The 19,750-nt window shown below is 23.2% G+C and overlaps 7 protein-coding genes across 7 annotated transcripts, besides 48 other annotated features; 2 read left to right on the plus strand and 5 right to left on the minus strand.

Annotated features, from left to right (window-relative positions):
• The first annotated feature begins 310 nt into the window (after positions 1-310).
• Positions 311-345: a sequence feature (AT_rich).
• A 12-nt stretch (positions 346-357) lies between these two features.
• Positions 358-396: a microsatellite.
• Positions 397-398: 2 nt separating this feature from the next.
• Positions 399-452: a sequence feature (AT_rich).
• Positions 453-734: 282 nt separating this feature from the next.
• Positions 735-836: a sequence feature (AT_rich).
• Positions 837-1,170: 334 nt separating this feature from the next.
• Positions 1,171-1,320: a sequence feature (AT_rich).
• Positions 1,321-1,393: 73 nt separating this feature from the next.
• Positions 1,394-1,659: a sequence feature (AT_rich).
• Positions 1,660-1,734: 75 nt separating this feature from the next.
• Positions 1,735-1,895: a sequence feature (AT_rich).
• Positions 1,896-1,985: 90 nt separating this feature from the next.
• Positions 1,986-2,021: a sequence feature (AT_rich).
• A 51-nt stretch (positions 2,022-2,072) lies between these two features.
• On the minus strand, positions 2,073-2,429 carry CMU_019760 (uncharacterized protein; the record flags this gene model as incomplete). The annotated part of the gene is made up of 1 exon (XM_002142546.1): positions 2,073-2,429. The coding sequence occupies one exon, from the start codon at positions 2,427-2,429 to the stop codon at positions 2,073-2,075; it is 357 nt and encodes a 118-aa protein (XP_002142582.1).
• Positions 2,411-2,491: a sequence feature (AT_rich).
• A 104-nt stretch (positions 2,492-2,595) lies between these two features.
• Positions 2,596-2,618: a sequence feature (AT_rich).
• A 15-nt stretch (positions 2,619-2,633) lies between these two features.
• Positions 2,634-2,663: a sequence feature (AT_rich).
• A 1-nt stretch (position 2,664) lies between these two features.
• Positions 2,665-2,689: a microsatellite.
• A 16-nt stretch (positions 2,690-2,705) lies between these two features.
• Positions 2,706-2,765: a sequence feature (AT_rich).
• A 24-nt stretch (positions 2,766-2,789) lies between these two features.
• Positions 2,790-2,898: a sequence feature (AT_rich).
• Positions 2,899-2,931: a microsatellite.
• Positions 2,932-2,938: 7 nt separating this feature from the next.
• Positions 2,939-2,974: a sequence feature (AT_rich).
• On the minus strand, positions 2,967-5,885 carry CMU_019770 (uncharacterized protein; the record flags this gene model as incomplete). Its single annotated transcript, XM_002142547.1, has 1 exon — positions 2,967-5,885. One exon carries the CDS (start codon positions 5,883-5,885, stop codon positions 2,967-2,969), a length of 2,919 nt encoding a protein of 972 aa, XP_002142583.1.
• Positions 3,192-3,234: a sequence feature (AT_rich).
• Positions 3,308-3,327: a microsatellite.
• Positions 4,273-4,303: a sequence feature (AT_rich).
• Positions 4,802-4,831: a sequence feature (AT_rich).
• Positions 5,010-5,068: a sequence feature (AT_rich).
• Positions 5,886-6,144: 259 nt separating the features above from the next.
• Positions 6,145-6,198: a sequence feature (AT_rich).
• Positions 6,199-6,267: 69 nt separating this feature from the next.
• Positions 6,268-6,289: a sequence feature (AT_rich).
• Positions 6,290-6,442: 153 nt separating this feature from the next.
• Positions 6,443-6,463: a sequence feature (AT_rich).
• Positions 6,464-6,643: 180 nt separating this feature from the next.
• Positions 6,644-6,688: a sequence feature (AT_rich).
• A 356-nt stretch (positions 6,689-7,044) lies between these two features.
• Positions 7,045-7,135: a sequence feature (AT_rich).
• A 275-nt stretch (positions 7,136-7,410) lies between these two features.
• Positions 7,411-7,474: a sequence feature (AT_rich).
• A 243-nt stretch (positions 7,475-7,717) lies between these two features.
• On the minus strand, positions 7,718-10,087 carry CMU_019780 (uncharacterized protein; the record flags this gene model as incomplete). Its single annotated transcript, XM_002142548.1, has 1 exon — positions 7,718-10,087. One exon carries the CDS (start codon positions 10,085-10,087, stop codon positions 7,718-7,720), a length of 2,370 nt encoding a protein of 789 aa, XP_002142584.1.
• Positions 7,738-7,808: a sequence feature (T-rich).
• Positions 8,672-8,735: a sequence feature (AT_rich).
• Positions 10,086-10,194: a sequence feature (AT_rich).
• A 109-nt stretch (positions 10,195-10,303) lies between these two features.
• Positions 10,304-10,325: a sequence feature (AT_rich).
• Positions 10,326-10,345: 20 nt separating this feature from the next.
• Positions 10,346-10,549: a sequence feature (AT_rich).
• CMU_019790 (uncharacterized protein) lies at positions 10,547-11,122 on the minus strand (the record flags this gene model as incomplete). The annotated part of the gene is made up of 1 exon (XM_002142549.1): positions 10,547-11,122. One exon carries the CDS (start codon positions 11,120-11,122, stop codon positions 10,547-10,549), a length of 576 nt encoding a protein of 191 aa, XP_002142585.1.
• Positions 11,034-11,069: a sequence feature (AT_rich).
• Positions 11,123-11,134: 12 nt separating the features above from the next.
• Positions 11,135-11,221: a sequence feature (AT_rich).
• An 87-nt stretch (positions 11,222-11,308) lies between these two features.
• Positions 11,309-11,399: a sequence feature (AT_rich).
• Positions 11,400-11,601: 202 nt separating this feature from the next.
• On the plus strand, positions 11,602-15,009 carry CMU_019800 (uncharacterized protein; the record flags this gene model as incomplete). Its single annotated transcript, XM_002142550.1, has 1 exon — positions 11,602-15,009. One exon carries the CDS (start codon positions 11,602-11,604, stop codon positions 15,007-15,009), a length of 3,408 nt encoding a protein of 1,135 aa, XP_002142586.1.
• Positions 12,662-12,813: a microsatellite.
• Positions 12,865-12,996: a microsatellite.
• Positions 13,931-13,956: a sequence feature (AT_rich).
• Positions 14,656-14,727: a sequence feature (AT_rich).
• Positions 14,882-14,917: a sequence feature (AT_rich).
• A 278-nt stretch (positions 15,010-15,287) lies between the features above and the next one.
• Positions 15,288-18,428, plus strand: CMU_019810 (uncharacterized protein; the record flags this gene model as incomplete). Its single annotated transcript, XM_002142551.1, has 1 exon — positions 15,288-18,428. The coding sequence occupies one exon, from the start codon at positions 15,288-15,290 to the stop codon at positions 18,426-18,428; it is 3,141 nt and encodes a 1,046-aa protein (XP_002142587.1).
• Positions 17,828-17,855: a sequence feature (AT_rich).
• Positions 18,388-18,594: a sequence feature (AT_rich).
• A 17-nt stretch (positions 18,595-18,611) lies between these two features.
• Positions 18,612-19,346, minus strand: CMU_019820 (uncharacterized protein; the record flags this gene model as incomplete). The annotated part of the gene is made up of 4 exons (XM_002142552.1): positions 18,612-18,953; positions 19,023-19,064; positions 19,122-19,183; positions 19,265-19,346. The coding sequence occupies 4 exons, from the start codon at positions 19,344-19,346 to the stop codon at positions 18,612-18,614; spliced, it is 528 nt and encodes a 175-aa protein (XP_002142588.1).
• Positions 18,913-18,949: a sequence feature (AT_rich).
• Positions 18,972-19,002: a sequence feature (AT_rich).
• Positions 19,166-19,223: a sequence feature (AT_rich).
• Positions 19,347-19,470: 124 nt separating the features above from the next.
• Positions 19,471-19,496: a sequence feature (AT_rich).
• Positions 19,497-19,555: 59 nt separating this feature from the next.
• Positions 19,556-19,579: a sequence feature (AT_rich).
• Positions 19,580-19,603: 24 nt separating this feature from the next.
• Positions 19,604-19,750: part of a sequence feature (AT_rich) that runs on past the window's edge.

The following is a 19,750-nucleotide window of genomic DNA, read 5'->3' on the forward strand; positions in this document are numbered from 1 at the left end:
TTTAATCTATAAAATACCTTTATATTCAATAAGATTATATATTCTGACATAATCCATAATATCTTTTACAAAGAAAAAGGCAATTCAGTAGTATCTTTAAATATATTCAAAAACATTCTTAAGTATTATTAAGTATTTCTGGTATTTAATAATATGATTCATCATTATTAATTCCATTAGTATCATCTAATCTAAATATATAAAATAATAGTGCGATTGAATATATTAAGTTCTTTATATTCGTTTATAAATAAGGATATAATTAGTTCATTTTAAATTATTTTGAATATCTTAAAATGATGAAATCTGCTTAATTATATATTTTTGTTTTTCTTTTTAAATATACTATATCTAGTGTATATTAATTATATTAATTATATTAATTATATTTTATTAGGAATAAAATAATAATAATTTTTGTATTAACTCCATTTAAATATAATTTTAAAATTGAGATTGTCTGATATTGGTAAATTTTCGTGAAAATTTGGGTATTAAATAAGATTATTCTAGGAATTCTTAGGCTCTTAAATTTACAGGTTATATTTGATCAAAAATTCCATCATTTTTATTTCAAAATTGTAATATTTTAATTACTAGGTTAATAATTTCCTTTATTAGTTTAATGTAATTTCATCATTATAATTATTAATACTTGCTTAATTAGACAATAACATACATATACATATTTTAAAATTCCCACTTATACTTATTTTAAATCGATATAATTCTAGAATTATAATAATTAATAAAGTATTAATATATATTCACTTTTACTTTTTAATATATCTTATTTAACTTAATAAAAATATCACATATTTTAAAATATTTATATAGTAAAAAGTTTGAACTTTATCTTTTAATTGTTCTTATTTAATATTCTGCTTAACACTCTGATTAAGTTGTAAACTTTTCTCTAATTCTTCAATTTATTGTTGTAATGTATTCAAATCTCTTCTACTACCTCCTCCTGAAGCTTGTAATTGAGCAAGATCTCTTTCTTTTTCTTCTAATTTCTGTTGAATTTCTTCATTTTTTTTTTAAAGATCAAAAATCATTTTATTAGTATTATTAATCCTTTAAGCAATTTACCCAGTTTATTTTCCTCATCTATATTTATTCCTGATACTATCACTTTAATAAATGATTTATTATAGTTATTTCATTTCCATTTTTATTATTATAATTAAATATAGTTATAAAAACTACAATAAAACTAATAAATAAAAATTATAAATTAAGAAATATGTTTCTAATTTTTTTAGATTCATATAAAGAATTTATTAGAATATATTATATTTTATCAAAAGTATATAAAATCACTACAATGGAAAAAAAAAGTTAATTTCAAGCTAAAGTATTTTCTTAGAAAACTTTTAGATTTTATTGAAACTAAAAAAATAAATATTAATATATATCATATTTGTTTAAAAATAAAATCTGTTATTTTTTAAAAAACTACTTAATTTTAAAATTTTCTTTAAAATCAATATTTATGAATCTAAAAAATAACCTTTTCATATTTATGAAACTTTTTTAAAAATCCCAAAATATTTTTAATAAAGAAGAAAATTAATACATTAAATGTGTTATTTTCTTTTTTATAGTCTTTATATCAATCAAAATATTTATTGATAATCTATATAACAATATAAATATCTACAATTACATATTATTCCATATAAATGAATCTATGTATTATTGAGCATATCTATTAGAAAATAATTGGTATCCAAATAAATAAATGTACAAAATTTATTTTTACTAAGTAAATATAAATCGACTTTTTTATTTATCAAAATATTAATAAATTTATATTAGGATATTATAGAAATAATTAATTACACATAATATAGAAATAAATTCTATATAAATAAAATATTTATTTTATATAACACAAATCTAAATAAATGATACATAATACAAAATAAAAGTATTCAAGATTTAAGAACTAAGTGAAAATTATTTATGCACGATTTACTAACAAATAATTTCTAAAAATTTTCTAAATATTAAATTTACATGATTAAAGCATAAATCTCAATCTAGACAAAAGACTTTTTTTATTTTATTTAGGAGAAATGTAATAGTGAAGATGTATTATTCAATAATTTCAAAATATTGAGTTCAGTTTCATTTAAATTTGTAGAACTATTTGTTATTTCTGAAGGTTTGTAATTTCCTGCTACATTTGTTTCATTATAAAGTAAATCATTGACTTCGTCAGATACAGATGAAAATGTACTTTCAAACTTGTTCTTAATGACTTCAAATTCACTAGATAACTTCTTAGTCATACTGTTAAATAAATCTGATTCTTTAATATTATTAATAAAACCTTCAATATAATTAGTCGTATTAGTAGGTTCTTCACAAGTAACAAAATTCAACATTACAATATAGAAAAGAGTAAATATTAAAGTTTTCATTATTATTTTACTATTATATAAAACTTAGATAATCAAAAATTAAATTTATTTAAAAATAAAAAGAAGAGAAATAAAATATTTGTCAATGATAAATTAATTAACCGTCACAAATTATTATCCACCTTTGTATAACTCGAATAAAATTCTCTATTTGCTTATTTATACCAAATTTATAATAAAAATTATTATGAAGATGAGATATCCAAAAATTAATTACATTAATATATATAATATCAAAAAAAAAAAAAAAAAAAAAAGAATTAATAAAAATCTGAGTATTTAATTTATTGAAATCAACATTTAAAAAAGATTTTAATATAGAATTATTTAATATTAGACACTTTTTTTCTTTTTCCCCTCTTAAAAAGTTATTATTAGAATTATTAGATAATTACCAATAATATAATATGAGTTTATACAATATAAATTAAAAATTTCAACCTTTTATATAAATTTTTTTTTTTTTTTTAAAAAAAAAAAAAAAAAAAAAGGAAAAGAAAAAGTTTATGAAAATAATTAATTAAATCATTATAATAATTATTTTACCATAATAGATTTTTCTGTATATTCCTTCATAGAATGAATATGCCCATCACGTTTTATACATAGGTGTGGAAATAGATATAATAATGTAAATAGTACTACACCAACCATTGTAGCAATAGCTAATGTAGTTGTTTCTGCAATTGACCATCTTAAAGATAATGATAATTGCCATTTACAAGTTACTGTGAATATCTGGTCATTATCTAAACCTTTAACATTATAATATGTATTATTTTCATTGTTTATATTTATATTATTTCTCGTTTTAATTGACATCAAATATTTCATAGACTCTATAATAATATCATTCCTACTAATTTTAGATATCGATATATTATTATTATTATTATTAGTCTGAATATCTCCCTCATGTTTATCTAATTGAGATCTTAAATAATTGATTATTGAATCCAAACCATTATAAATAGTTGAAAATGGGAGAGCACATGCATCTTGATAATAATTAATAAAATCAGAATTTATACCTTCTGAATTTAATACATATAAGAGACCAGCTAATGCATTATCTCTAAATGGGCTTTTTGAAGCAGCAGCATGAATAAACCAATCACCTGGATACCATGGACCTTCACCAAAAGAATTTGGTGGCATTTGTAAAAATCCATTTGCTAGTCTTTGACTTATAATAACAACAATTTGATAATCATCATTATTTTGTGATTTACTAGTAAAGAGAAAAGGTGTTGGTCCGGGCATATTATTTATAATAAATGAAGGTATAGATTTAATATCTAATTTACTAATATCTAATGTCATGTTTGGAGTTGATACTGTATTGTTATACAAGTAAAATACTGAATGTGATAAAGTTGTTTGTTCAGGCCAATTCGAACCATATTTAATTACGGATTCTGCTAATATTGGATCTAGAGATAGTGCATGAAATATCATTTGTAATCCATACCTTGATCTAGATATAATAACAAATCCACTATTTACTAATGAATAACGATCATTCCAAGCTGAATCTCTTGCAGTAAGCATAACAAAATTACTAACATCCATTATAATTCCGTTATATGTATCATTTCCTGTTTTCAATTCTGTATCCTTGTTATGAACATACATTAAACGTTCAATTGAAACATGTTTATCAGTAATAGCTATATCTATATCAAACCAAACAGCATAATCACAAATATTTGCTTTTACATTACTTGGTGTAAATTGAATTGCTTCACCATTAACATCATTTACATCTGTATAGTCTTTTATATGAGCAAATTTCCCATCATGATATAGGTCCCAATTATTATTCAATTTATAAGAAGGAATGTTTTTATCTAAAAATTTTTTATAAATTTTTTCTTCAGATATATTATTAGAGTAATTATTCATATATTTTGATAAAAATTCACCAATAGACGTAATATTCCAAAATAAAATATCTAATGCAGTAAAAATTTTCATATAAAATCCATTTCTTGACCAAGAATTATAAATACTCTTAGGAATCCTTTTTTGGAATGATGAATCATAAAGAAAATATGCATAACCATTATATCTAGCATATTCAGCTAATGAACTACGTGCTGGTGAAGCTCTAAGAATAGCTTTTATATCAGAATGACCTTGATATAAACAAATTCTCCTATATTCATTCTCATATTGATATTTAACAATACGTTTTCTTTCAACAGGTGATAAAATTATAAATTGAGTATATGTTCTATATATTACTTTATCACCAAATATATTAAATGAGTTCTTATTCATATTTACAGAATCTACAATTACTCCTTTGAGAGATTCAACTATTCTAGATAATGATACACCAATCACTCCCATCCATTTATCACTTTCTGAATTAATATTTTTATTAAAAAAATAATTTTCACTTCCAATAAAATTAACCACTGATTTATTACTAGTATTATTAATATTGAATGAATCTATTATTTCATCTTTCTTATTATTCATTTTAGAATATTTATTAATTTCAATAGTATAGTTATGTAAAGAATTATAAAACCTATTTATAAATTCTTTTACTACCTCCAATGAATCTGTCTGATTTATTATTTTATTAGAAAAATTAATAGATGGTATATTTAATACAAAAAAATTAAAATCCAAGGTGGGAATATGCTCATTTAATCTAAATGGCTTACCAGCACCCCATGATCCAAGAAGTATTTGGCTAGTATATGTACTATTATCCCAAGATTTATACATTCCATGTAAAGAATCTTGCCAATTATCTGTAAATTCCATATTTGCAGCAAATACAATTAACATACCCTTATTAATTGGAATATTATTAAGTAAATCCTTTATATCTTTAAGAGCTATTAAAATACCATTAAATATAGCTAATAATCTATTTATAGAATATGATACATTTTCATATTTATTATCAATTGTAGCTTTAATATAATGATTAATACATCCTTTATCTAATACATTTCCATTATTATGATTATCTAATATTGACTCATTAAAAGAAACCAAAAATTTTTTACATATGAATTTTGAATTATTAATATTATCAGTATAATTCCAAATAGCAAGGGGAGATAAATTCACCTCTACTTCTTCATTAAATGGATTTACTATAGTCTCATTTAATATTATATATGTATCTCTTCCGATTAATGATTTGAGACTCATTGAAAGTAATCTTGTAGAACGAAATCTCTTATTTAAGTCATCATTTAAAAGAAGTGACAAAAGTCTTTTCTCGTTTGAAACTTGTTGTTTGTATGTATCTGTTGGTCCTTCTCGAATTTCCTGAACAAGTACCGGTAAAGCATGAAATAATAAAGTCATAAAGGAAGCACATGTCAATAGTGCAACAATCAGAAGAGTAATCCTTGGTGCCGTTTTACCCCCTCCCTTAATATATTTTAGTAGATTTAATCCTGCCCCTTTACCGGAGGGGAGATTCATCTCCATATATCCCAGCTAAGTATTTATCTCAACTTCTTAATGTAAAAAAGGTCTAATCCACACCACATAACCTCAAAACCTTTTTCCAACTCTGGAGCAGAGTTTTCTCAACAATAATAGCAAAAATGCTCATGTTGTGCGGGTGTATTCTAGGCGCCAAACCCACAAGGACTAGCTTACGTCATTAATTGAATTCTCTTTTTTTTACTCCTTGATATTCATCATTTACTTACAGCTTATTACTACTAGTATTAATTCCATTATATATTGTTTATTTTAATAAAGTAGATATTTTTATTATATAAGTAATATAGAAAAGTTAGTTATGTATAAATATCTACTATAAAAGGATCTCTAAAAGAGTCATATTTCGTACAAGTCCAAATTATATATATATTTTTAAACATATCTATATTAGTATTACTATTCGTAAAGTATTATGGGTAAATTTCTAAGTGTGCTTTGAGATTATTTATAATCATTAAAATTATTCTTCTGAATACCTTAATTTTGAATCCCTAAGAGTACTACCATCTAAATTTACATATCCTAGATTCATATATTTAAAAAAAAAATTACTGTGTAATTAATAATTAGAACTAATTCTTTATAAATATTCTAATTCTGAACTTTTGAAATTATTTTGGAAACATCTGTTATTTTCTTAAATCCTTTAATTCTAATCCCCTACTATAAAATCTAAATTTATCTTTATTTTTCTTATCAGTATAAAAATACCTCTTATTTTCTAGTAGTTCTAATTTTTATATATTATTACTATATATAAGTTCTTTAATATTATAGTACTAATACCAATATTAGCTACAGAACTAGTGCCTTGTAAAGAATTTGAATAATTTATAGTACTACTAGTAATGTACTGACATAATCCAATATTAAAGAAATAATTTGGGAAATCAATAAATTACTTATCTTCAATGCTAATCCATTAATTTCCACTTATTCTATCATTTTTTCCATCGAAATATCCAATATTACTATTATCAAGACTATACATGCTACGTAATACAATGTGAAATATTATTTAGAAAATGACCTTTTTTTTGAGTAATAATATTTAGATAATTTGACTCTATAAATATAATTTCCTTATTTTGTTAACAAATCCACTATTAAACAGAACTAAACAAGATCAATCTTTTATATTATAAATATAAAGATATTTCTAAAAGATGTATAGAACTATTCAAATATATAACATAATATAATAATAATTAATCTAATTTAATCTCAAAAACTAAATTCTTACAAAAGAAAAAAAAAAGTAAACTAAAATCTGGATTATTCTATAACTTTTGGTAATATGTTAAATATTATCAAGAAATATAGGTTACTCTTTTTTTTTTAATAACTAGTGATTTACTTTAATTTAATCCTTGTATTAGAATTAAGTATTGAAAATATGACTTCAGATCAGGTTTATAAAAGAAAATAATACTGGAATATCTCATAATGATTCAACTTATAAAATAACTATTTATAATAGATAATATCCTTGTTATGCTAAAAAAAAATATTTATTATCATTAATATTTAGACTAATTTTTAATATCTAGAATATTTATTATGATAACTATAAGATTCATTACAACATATAAGATTTAATATATTAGTTTTACAATATAGTACAAAAATTACCTTATGAAGTTGTAACATTAAAAGAATCCTTAATTATAACTTTTTTTAGGTTCCACAAATTATATATTTGTATAAATACCAATCTCCTAATTTAAAGAATTATATTTACGTAACATTTCTAATACTTATAGAAATCAAGAGGTTATTTAGAGTCTAATTACTATCAATAGTAGTTAGTCTGTCATAATACCAATACTTCTAGTTTTATGACGATTTTTCTTTTTTCTTTTATTTTTATTAGTGTCACTAGTACTAGTTTTATTTGATAGATCTAGATAATATATAGTGTTATCTGCTTGAGTAGGATAAAAATAAGGATATAAAGTAATATACTGATTAGGTCTAGTATTAAAAGTATTTATTGGAATATCAACCATCCATTTATCTCCAAGTTTAATCCACCAATTTCCATTTATTTTATATCTTTTTCCATTAAAATATTGAATACTACCATCACTAAGACGGTACATACCAGCTGGTTTTGAATAATCAACATCGAATAGTTCAGGTGATTCAAGTAGTTCAGGTGAATCAATTAATTCAAATAATTCAGATCTTTTAGGTAAATATAATGTAGGAATATATCTATGTTGGCTATAATAACTTCTTCGTACCTGAGGTTTATAATATCTTGTTTCTTCTGTAATTTTACTACATCCTTTATTAATATCAAATATGTAATTAGAAGAAAATGGTCTTAAAATATATTCTATCTCGGATTTACATTCTTCAAAAGTATTACTATTCATTCTATTAACTGCCATACATAAATCAGAAAATTTTGGAAAATTTGAAGGATTACCTGATCTTAAAAGTTTTAAGTAAACATCTGAATATCTATCTGAATTAACAAGAGACTTTGCAAGAGTAAATACCATTTCAATTTTAGAATAATCTGATTTATATATACTTTGCATTATATTTAAACAAGGAGTACGTATAGAAAAATCAGATTTTTTACAAGCATTATGACGTACTGTTTTATTAAAATTATATTTTGTAGAAATATGACTTTCTAATAATGATGAAATACATGAATTATAAATATCATCTTCTTCTATATTATGAAGATCACTTGGAGTTAATTGTGTTGAGAAACTACATAAATCTCTTAGATCTATTGGTCCATTTATTTCAAATTCTAATTTTTTTTGAAGATTAATAATATATTGTAAATCAAATATATTTAATCTTTGACAATCATGAAATGAAAAAGGATCAATCTTATAGCATGCTGAAAACATTATTGATTTTGATATATGTATCCCGGATTCTTTCATAGCATTTAAACAGGTAATAAAAACTCTATTAGATCTGATAGAAGTGACAATATCACTAATTAAATAATCAATATTTGGAATTATGTTTATTCTTGATAATATCTCCTTACGTAAAATTATACTCCAAGTTTTTTGTGCTCCATTAAAATTATATTCTTTATTTATTGGTGAATATATTCCTAAAGATAGATTAGATTCTTCAATAATATCACTAATATCATCAATATATTTATCATTTTCTATTTTTGATGATTTTGAAGATTTTATTTTATTATTTGTTGTACGTAATAAAACTTTTTTGTCTGATATTTGACTTATAGATTTTATTGCTCTAATAATTTCTTTATGTAATAATACTAAAGAAGTAGACCTAGAATTAAGAAATGTATTTATATCTGTAGAAGGTTTATCAATTATACCAATATTATGTAAACGACTAGCAAAAAATTCTGATAATGCTAATTCAAAAGAATATTCTGATATATCATTTATATTCTTAGTAATTAAACCTTTATCAATTATATATTTCATAAATCTACAACCATCACGTAATGTAATTTTAGCCTTTGGCTCCATTTCTCCAAACATAGTTGAAATTGCTACAGCCATACCAAAATCCTGTGGTGTTAAAGAATAGAAATCATTATCTAAAGTAAAATCTATAGCCTTACAAAGTTGTATATAATTTAAACAATAATCTCCTTCAAACATATTCATATTTGACATATTATTATTACAAAAATCTTCACATCTTTTTTTAATATCCCCCTTATTAAGTAATCCAAAAGGACGTTTAGGACCTATTTCTGATACTAAAATACAAGCTGCTCTTAAATCAGGTGCTTCGATACTTCTTTTTTGCACAAATTCCCTTATTGAATAAGCATAAGATATTAATGGTTCAATTAAACCACTACATTCCATAGATTTCAAAGGATCAATAGTAGTGCACAATTTTTCTGCAGTTTCATCATCAATAACTCCCCATTCTTTATTATTATTATCGAATACTTCAATATTTGACTTTAATAATATTATACAAGATTTATATACATCACGCCCTTGTAAATGTTTAGTAAATAATTCTTCTAAACTTGTAGATATAGATAATCTATAACCTCCATTTAAAAAAAGTGGACTTATATTCTTTACCCACTCCTTCACAAATTTAGGATATATTGGTTGTGTATATATATAAGAAAATTGTAGTAATATAACCAATATAAATTTATAGACAAAAAATCTCGATAATAAGTTATTCATAATAAATAATATATATTAGAAAATTTTATATCTTTAACCTTATAAGAAATATTACTAAATATTTTTATAAACTAATATATTAGAAATATATTCAATTTAAAAAAAAAGATTCTAAGATTGATTGGATGACAAAGATTATTAATATTCTTAGATTTTTCCGCTTAGGAGATTACAAAGATACCCTGTATCTGATAAATATTACATCCTAACAGCGCCTTATATTTTTATATATATAAAAGAAAAAAGTACATCAGGATCTTAATAAATTAAAATATAATAAAAAAGTACTATAAACGAGAATTTACATATATATATTAATAAATAATATTATTGGTTATTTTTAAATTATTATTAAATTAAAATTTAATAATATCTTAATATATCTAAATATCCTAATATTATTGTAATTTTATTCTTATATATCTTAAATTAATTTTATATTTATATAATTATTATTAATTAGTCATCCATATATATATGAGTTATATTAATACATAAAGGATCATCACATGCCATTGTAAATGCTACAGGAGGTTTCTTTTGAAGTTCTAAAAAACTTTCATCATCAGCATATAAAAATGCAAGAATTCTATTAACATAAGTTTGACATTCATCAACTTCACCTGGTCTTAAAATTCTTATTACTGGTGAACCATCTTCTGCTGCTAATTCACCATGCCATTGTACACAATTTTCCTCACCACCTAAAATTGGATCATCAGCTCTATCAATATTTTGACAAATTGATGATAATATATGAAAAATTTGCTCAGATGTTTTCCAAAAATCTTTAGCTCTAGGATGGATATAATTCACCCATGATCTACAAGCAATTAAAGTTTCATCACTAGTTCTTTTATCAAATGGTTTTATTACCCTATAATTTTTTTTTGGACTTGAATTAGATAATTTTGAACTAAGAGCCTTTTGAGATCTATCTGCACCGTAATTATTATTTGAATTATTATTATTTTTATTAAATCCAAATAATAAGAAAAATGGAGATTCACTACATGATCGAAAACATGAAAACATAGGGAATTCTCCTATTTATTTATTGTATATCAAATTTTTTTTCTTTATTTAATAAAAAATTTTGGAAATTTAAAATCTTGAAATATTCTTATATTAATTGTCAAATAATGACATTAAATAGTAACTAGAAATATAAAAGGTGTATGCACACAACCTAATAAAATAGAATATTAGCACACAAGAATCATTTTATAATTTTTAATGAATTAATAATTCTTTAATGTAAAAAATTTACATAATGAGATTTTAAAGATATTTATTAATAATTATTATTATAGGTACCCCTCTAAAAAAAAAGTTCGATTTTTTGATCTGTTGTGCGCGCGCGGCTTAATTTTTTTTAGATCCCTCTTTTTTCTTAACATATTATTATAACTATCTTGAAAAATAGACAAAAAGATATAACTGGAGATATTTTAATTAATCTTTAAATGTAATAAGAATATTACTTAATGTCTATAAGATATTATTTGATTTTAATGAAATCAACGTGGATTTCACCCTTATTAATTATCCTACTTATTTGTTATTCTAGTATAAAGAATGTACAAAGTATTGATGAGTTAGATTTAGCACTATGTGGAAGTAATGGAGATAAATTTCTAGAAACATCAGAGTTATTTATTACTAAAGGAGCATATTTTTATGCTGATTTAATGATGAAGATGATGGAAGGACCATGGCCAACTTGGTCCAATGGAAATCCTTTAACAAAAGATGAAGTAAAAGATTATATAGTAAAAAAAATAATTTTAACAGCTCCTTTACGTTTAAGACAATCTTTAACTATGGCTGAAAAAGTTAAAGATAATATCTGGACAAATTGGTTGAGTAGAATGAGACAATATCCAACTACTTTGCGTTTAATTAATGATATAAGGTTTACAGTATTTTTATGTGGGTCTAAGATATTATATTATAAAATTTTGACTAAATATGTTGATAGAATTAATAGGAAATATAGTTATAATTTTAATTTAATGGAAGATAAAATTATTAAAGCAGCTATAGAAATGCATAAAAAATCAAAAAAAAAGTTAGAAAATAAAAAGATTGAGGAAATAAAAAATAAAAGTTCATCAAGAGATTTAATAAAACAAAAAAAATTAGGATTTTTGATTGAAAGTCCTTCATATCCTAAAGTTGAATTACAAGAATCTGAATTGGTAGAAATTGGAACATCTGGAACATTTGATAATTCTGAATTAGAAAAAGCTCAAGAAATTGAAAGTGAAGAATTTTTTACACCTTCTCCTGAATATAGTATAGGTATGAAGGAATTATTATCTAATGATGAGGTATCAAAACAAGATATATTAGATATAATGAATAATGAACCTGAAAAAATAAAAGAGGATATTAATTTGATAAACAAAGATAAGATATCTAAGTCTATGAATAATAATCAAATTGAATCAATTGATGATTATATAGAAAGTGATTTATTAGATATACAATTTGAAGATGAAGGTCATTTACATAAAGGTTTAGAAAAAGGAATAGAAAATGAATTAGATATAGAAGATATGAAAAGTGAATACAATACTAAAAATAATATTGTAGATAATTTGATAGATAATGAGATTGATAAAGAAAGTAATAATAATAATATTGAAGATGGTATTTCAAATAATTTTACAAATAATAAAATTGATAAAGAGAATAGTAATTATAATCTTGAAAATAATAGTTCAGATAATTTTATAAATGAGCTTGATAATCAGAATCAAGATAATCTTGAAAATAATATTTTAAATAATCTTATAGATAAATATATTGATAAGAAAGGAAATGACTATAACAATGATTATGATGATTATGATGATTATGATGATTATGATGATTACTATAATCATAACGATAATTATGATAATTTATTGCTAAATAAACAAATAACCTCAGAAGATAATAATAATCAGCTATTAGATGGTTCTGAAAATATAAATGTAATAACATCTCTAGAAAAAGCAAAAGAACTTCCATCAACATATCCTCTTGGTGATGGAATACAATCTTCTTTTAAATTATCTAATATTAATTCAGTATATGGAGCTTTAATAAATGCATTGAAATATCATCAACTAAATGGAAAAATTTTACATAAAACTATACAAGAAAATTTGACAATCAAAGAGGTTCCATTAGTATTTAATCAGAGGATATTAAAAAGATGGAGAACTGTAAATTTATGTGGAGAAAACCAACAAGTACCATTATGGTATATGACATCAATTTCAACTGTAAATGAAGATATATCAGAAAAACCTTCAAAAGAAGAATTAATACTTTTAGAAGTAGATTTTAAGGCAGTATTCTCAATACATCAAATTTCGCGTGGTGGTCAAGCTTGGTTACAACGAAATATAGTTGCAAGTAGAACAACAGTAGGATTTCAAGATATCCTTATACAATCTGCTATAGATGGACTTTCTACTATTGTATCACTGCAATGTTCAAAAATTTTAAATTTATCAATATTATCAATAGATGTTAAAAAATGTATACAAGATTATATTGATTCATTAAATTATGGTCAATATAAAGCATATGGGCATCTAAAAGACGATAATAATATATCAAGAGGAATTAAAGTTGGTAAACCTTATAGTGGAATTTTAGAATCTCAACATACTAAAGTTAGTGAATTAAAAGACAATTTACTTGAAGGTTCTGCAGATAATTCTACAGATAATTCTATAGATAATTCTATAGATAATTCTATAGATAATTCTATAGATAATTCTATAGATAATTCTATAGATAATTCTATAGATAATTCTATAGATAATTCTATAGATAATTCTACAGATAATTTAAAATTATATAATATTAAAGCTTTAAAAGAAGATTTAGAAGATATTCCCAGTAAATTTATTGAAAATATAAACGAAAAACTACCTAAAACTAATAAAAGTGTAAGATTTTATATTGGAGAAGATGTATCAAATACCAAGGATATTCAAATATTAGAAATGGATGATAGATTAGAATTTTTAGCAAATTCTGCTACTAAAAGATTTATTGAAGAATCTAAATTTATAGAGATGAATGAAAAAGAACTTGAAAGATTATATGAAGGAAGTCTTATTATGAAAAAAGAAGTTGATACTTGGAAAATTATAGCTTCTTTTGCAGTATTCAAACTTAAAAGTGAGATTTACTGTTGTATTAAAACTAATAAGAAATATCTTAGCTATTATTATAATCTTGATGAATTTCTTGTACTTGAAACAATGGCGAAAAATATAGAAGGATCTCTTTTACTCACTGGTTATTTTAGAAAATTGATAAATATATTAAGTTCAATCAAAAATTTATTATCTAAAAGCATTTTAGGTAAATTAACTATAACAGAGCTAGAAGAATGTGAAGATAAATATAAAGAAATAGATATGAAATTTGAGGACGTGAAAATTGTTAATCTTAAAAATTATTGTATCTCTTTTAAACTTGCTGATTGTTTAGATACAATAAAAAATGATTTCGAGAGGAGGAAATTATTATATCAACATTTTATTAAAAGGCATCATAAGTTAAATAAATATCTTAAAAATATATTGAAATTCCTAAAAATTAATTTAAATGATAATAAATATTTTAATTATGGAGAAGGGATCAGTAGTGATGATGTACACAGATATAAACTTGGAAAGAAAGCTTTGAAAAATTCCTTATCCAGACATGAATATAATCGTGTAAAATCAGTACGTAAAACTAACATGAACCACCATGCTGATATTGCTAAGGGTTATATTGATGATTTTTTAAAAGAAAATAATTTGATTATTAAATATACTCTAGATAAGATACCAATCTTAGTAGAGTCTAACAGTAAATATACTAATATAATCCCATCTATGAAATCAAAAGGAGCAAAGAAAAAATAAGAAGAGTTTAGATAATACTTCTTAGTTTAAGTTTTTTTATAATAATTTCTTAAAATACTAGACTTTATTTCTTTATACTTAGATTATAAGCAATTTATTTATAAGAGTTTATTAATCCAAAAAAAGTCTCTTAAAGTTGTGTGGCGCTGATGTTAGATCTAAAAATCTTGACCTTAAAATAGATTAAGCTTGTATGAACCTTTGTATACATATACTTCCCTAATATATAAACAGTTTTTTACTGCTTAAAAAGCTAAAATATTTATAATAGGTTAAATATGGGTTTAGTGGAAATTTGGTTTTTTACCTTTGTATGTGCATTTTACTTATTGGAAGTATTAGGAGATGAAATACCAATTATTAAATCAAATGCCCCTTTAGTGTATTGGGTGGGTGGATCTAAAAATAATGATTTTTCAAGCAAAAGATCAAAATTACAGAATTTTAATCAAACATATAAATCAGCTTATATGGGTAATTCAGAAATGTTACCTACAAGATACTCTACACGTGATACTAGTGATAAATCTATTGAGAGTAAAAACCAATATAATACTTTATTAGAAGATATTGAATCATCGCCTTTATTAGATAACTCTGAAGCAACATCTTTATCAGATAATTCTGAAGTATTACCCTTATTAAATAAATCTAAAATATCAACTTTATTAGATAAATCTGAAGTATCACCCTTATTAGATGAATCTGAAGTATCACCCTTAATAAATAAACCTCAAGTATCAACTTTATTAGAAACTTCCCAAAACATAAGTGAGGTTACCACTTCAATACCTAAACATGATACATCAATATCAAATATATATTCAAGAAGTGAGTCACAACTAGTAGATAATACAGTGACACCTTTTACTAATGAAATAAGTCTTTCAGAGTCTGAACCAAATTATAAAATTCCACTTGCTTCAAGATCTACAGATATTTATTCTGTTGAGCCAGAGTTAGAAAGTGCATTTGCTCAATTAGAAAGAATGAAAGAGGTTCAAGAGACTGCAAAAAAAGGTATAACTGAAGGGAATTTAATTAGTAAGCCTCAGTTGGAATCTCCTAATTATACAAATACTAAGACATTTCCTATTAGTACTTCATCATATGAAGCTGATAATTCAGATGAGATACTAGATTATGACAGATCTTCTAGAGAAACCTCATCTGATATTTTTAACCCAATGACTTTGAGTCTTCCTGAGATCAATAGTACGGAATTATTGGCTTCAAGTGAGGAATCTGAAAATTCCAACACTGAAGGTAATGACAAAGTTGTTGAGGTAATTAGAGTTGAAGAACCTGAAAAAGAGGAGTCTCAAGCTTCTATCTTAGAAGATCAGATATCTAATGAACCATATAATGGAGAATCTATGGATTCAGAATATCACAAACAAATTATTCAAGACAGTTCTATAGACACTCAAAATATTACTGAAAATTCCGGAAATATTATTAGTGTTGAAGATACAGAGTATGAAATAAAAAAAGAAGAATCTGATAATATTGAGACTGAAGATATATCTGGATATGGGATCCAAGAGGAAGAATCTGAAAATATATTAGATAATAATGAAAATACTGAAAGACAAGAAGAAAAATCTGATAATATTAGAACAGAGGATATATCTGGATATGAGATCCAAAAGGAAGAATCTGGAAATATATTAGATAATAATGAAAATACTGAAAGACAAGAAGAAAAATCTGATAATATTAGAACAGAGGATATATCTGGATATGAGATCCAAAAGGAAGAATCTGGAAATATATTAGATAATAATGAAAATACTGAAAGACAAGAAGAAAAATCTGATAATATTAGAACAGAGGATATATCTGGATATGAGATCCAAAAGGAAGAATCTGGAAATATATTAGATAATAATGAAAATACTGAAAGACAAGAAGAAAAATCTGATAATATTAGAACAGAGGATATATCTGGATATGATATCCAAAAGGAAGAATCTGGAAATATATTAGATAATAATGAAAATACTGAAAGACAAGAAGAAAAATCTGATAATATTAGGACAGAGGATATATCTGGATATGAGATCCAAAAGGAAGAATCTGAAAATATATTAGATAATAATGAAAACACTGAAAGGCAAGAAGAAAAATCTGATAATATTAGAACAGAAGATATATCAGAATATGAGGTCCAAAAGGAAGAATCTGAAAATATATTAGAAAGTAAAAATAATGGAATTATTGAAAAAAAAAGACAATCTGAAGGTATAATAAATGGTATCAACTTAGGAATTGAAAATGAACAAAGTCAAAAAACAAGTCAATATAAAACTATTGATTATACTGAAAAATTGGAAGATCCAATGCAAAAAATATATGGAATTAGTAAATCAAATCTAAATAACCCTACAATGTACACAATGGAATCTGAAATATCTGAGATGTCGGATGAATATTATAATAGTCTAAATGAGCAGGATACAGATATGCCAGAAAAATTCATTGAAGATACAAACAAAAACCTTATTTCTAAAATTACCCCATTTGTTGCCCAACTTCAAAGAAGATCAGATATTTTAAGAGGAGCATTATTACCATCTGTTGTTCAACTTCAAAATCTTTTAGGCTGTGCTCCTCCTTGTCCTTATCAGAGATTTTGTTTACAACTCGATAGAACTCTTAAAACTATTTCAAGAGACGAAGCAAAATTAGTTAAAATAGTTAATATTATTAATATTGCAAGATATATAACTATGAAAGAAACTACTAATTCCTTAAAATCTTTTAATAAACACGCTAAACAAAGAGCTTTCATGTTTGTTCAAAGATATTCTAAGGCAATTAAAAAAATACAAAATAATATTAAACAATACAAAAAAGTTGTATTCATAACTTATATAGCTCGTTTACTTCTACAAAGACTTCCAAATAAACCTTTACAAAGATATTCTTCTGAAGAGCTGGTAAAACTACATGAAGTAATAGTAGTTCTTGAAAAGGAATTTTCTAATTTAAGACTTTTAGTTGATAATCAACCAGATCTTAAAATTACATTGATAAAATTATTATCAGATTCAGAAAATAGAAATTATATTAAATCTATTAAAATGTATTTAAAAGAAGAGATTGAGGATATTTCGGCAAGAATGTTAAAATTTCAAAAATTCATCTCAAAACATGGTACACTTCTTAAAGTATTACGAAAGAAAATGGCAGATGCTGGATATCCAATAAATAAAAAGTTTATTATATTTGATAGAAAAGGTTTAACTAAAGAACAACATAGAGCATATGTAAAAAGTGCTCAAATGGATTTAAAAATTAAAAAGCAATATCTTGGAAAGCAATATAAGGAATTCAATAGGAAAGAGGCTCAAAAATGGAAAGATCTTAAATCAGTTATTAAAAATGTTAAGAATAATATTAATCTTAAATCATAAAATAATCTATAAAATTTTAGAAATATTCATAATTACTCAATTATTTTAATTTTACATAAATCTTTTATTTTTTCTTAAAATCTTCATTGCAATTATATATTAAACTTTTTATATTTATATTATCTAAACATTAATCTAAATAATATTACTTATATTTAGTTAAAAAGGAATCTGTATTTAGTCTCAAGCAACTGATTCATAAGTTTTGTATTGATTAACAAGGGATTGAAATAATTTAAAAAGGAGTTTTAAAGCTGCTAATGTTGTTGTAGTTGCATGTAATAAGTTTAATAATGAAATACTCAAATATAGTTCAGTTTCAGTAATACATTTTATATGTTGAGATTTTATTGCTAAAATCAATGCAATATTGACATATAATCCAAATGCCATTATACCACATTGTATTATTAATATTATTACTCCAATACCTATTAGTTTAAGATATTGACGTTCTGATCCGTTATGAATAACCCCTAAATACATAAATACAAATATACATATAAAATTTAAAAATAATACAACCTATAGTAGGACAGAAAGAAAATATTTAGATTTTTAATTATTTTAATATGTTTAGGGTTTTTAACCTACTTGTATAAATATTAAAGCATAATGATCACTACATGAAAATGTCTATATATAAGAGGCATAAGAATAACAAACATAAATAAATGGACTAAATTCACTTACAAAAAAAATTGGAATTATTAAACATATTAAAGATACTGTTGATGTTAATATATATATAATACCTAATATTAAATGTATAGATCATTTTTAAAAATTTATTATCTAATAGAAAAGTAAAAAATAGGAAGTCAATTTCAACTTACTTAAAACTTGGCATGTTGATCGTTCAGTATTAATAAGTAATGGAGCTGGTCCTCCACCTGGGACTTTCCTTCCAGAGAACATCTTAAAATACTAATCTAATATTGAAGTGCATCTCTCAAGCGCGATTTAAAAAAAAAAAGTATTTGTCGAAATTATAAAATATCTAAAAATTTGTGTTCTTTTTTTTTGATGTATGTTATCTAACAAATAATATATAATTATTTTTAAATAGAATGAGACTAAGATTTTCACCAAATTATACTAGATATACACGGAAAAGAAAGATACGGTAATAAATATATTTTAAAAATAAACTCTCATTTAGCTAGGGATTAGAGATTTTAATATAAAATAAAATTTCAAGAATTATTATTATAAGAGAAAATTATTTATTAAAATTTAATGTATGTATTTTAAAAAAACTATTTATTGTAATATATAAGATTCTTAATTATATAATCATCAAAAAATATAAAACCCTAAGT

The sequence above is a fragment of the Cryptosporidium muris genome, genomic scaffold (assembly GCF_000006515.1).
Source record: "Cryptosporidium muris RN66 scf_1106632373441 genomic scaffold, whole genome shotgun sequence".
NCBI classification, from domain to species: Eukaryota; Apicomplexa; class Conoidasida; order Eucoccidiorida; family Cryptosporidiidae; genus Cryptosporidium; species Cryptosporidium muris.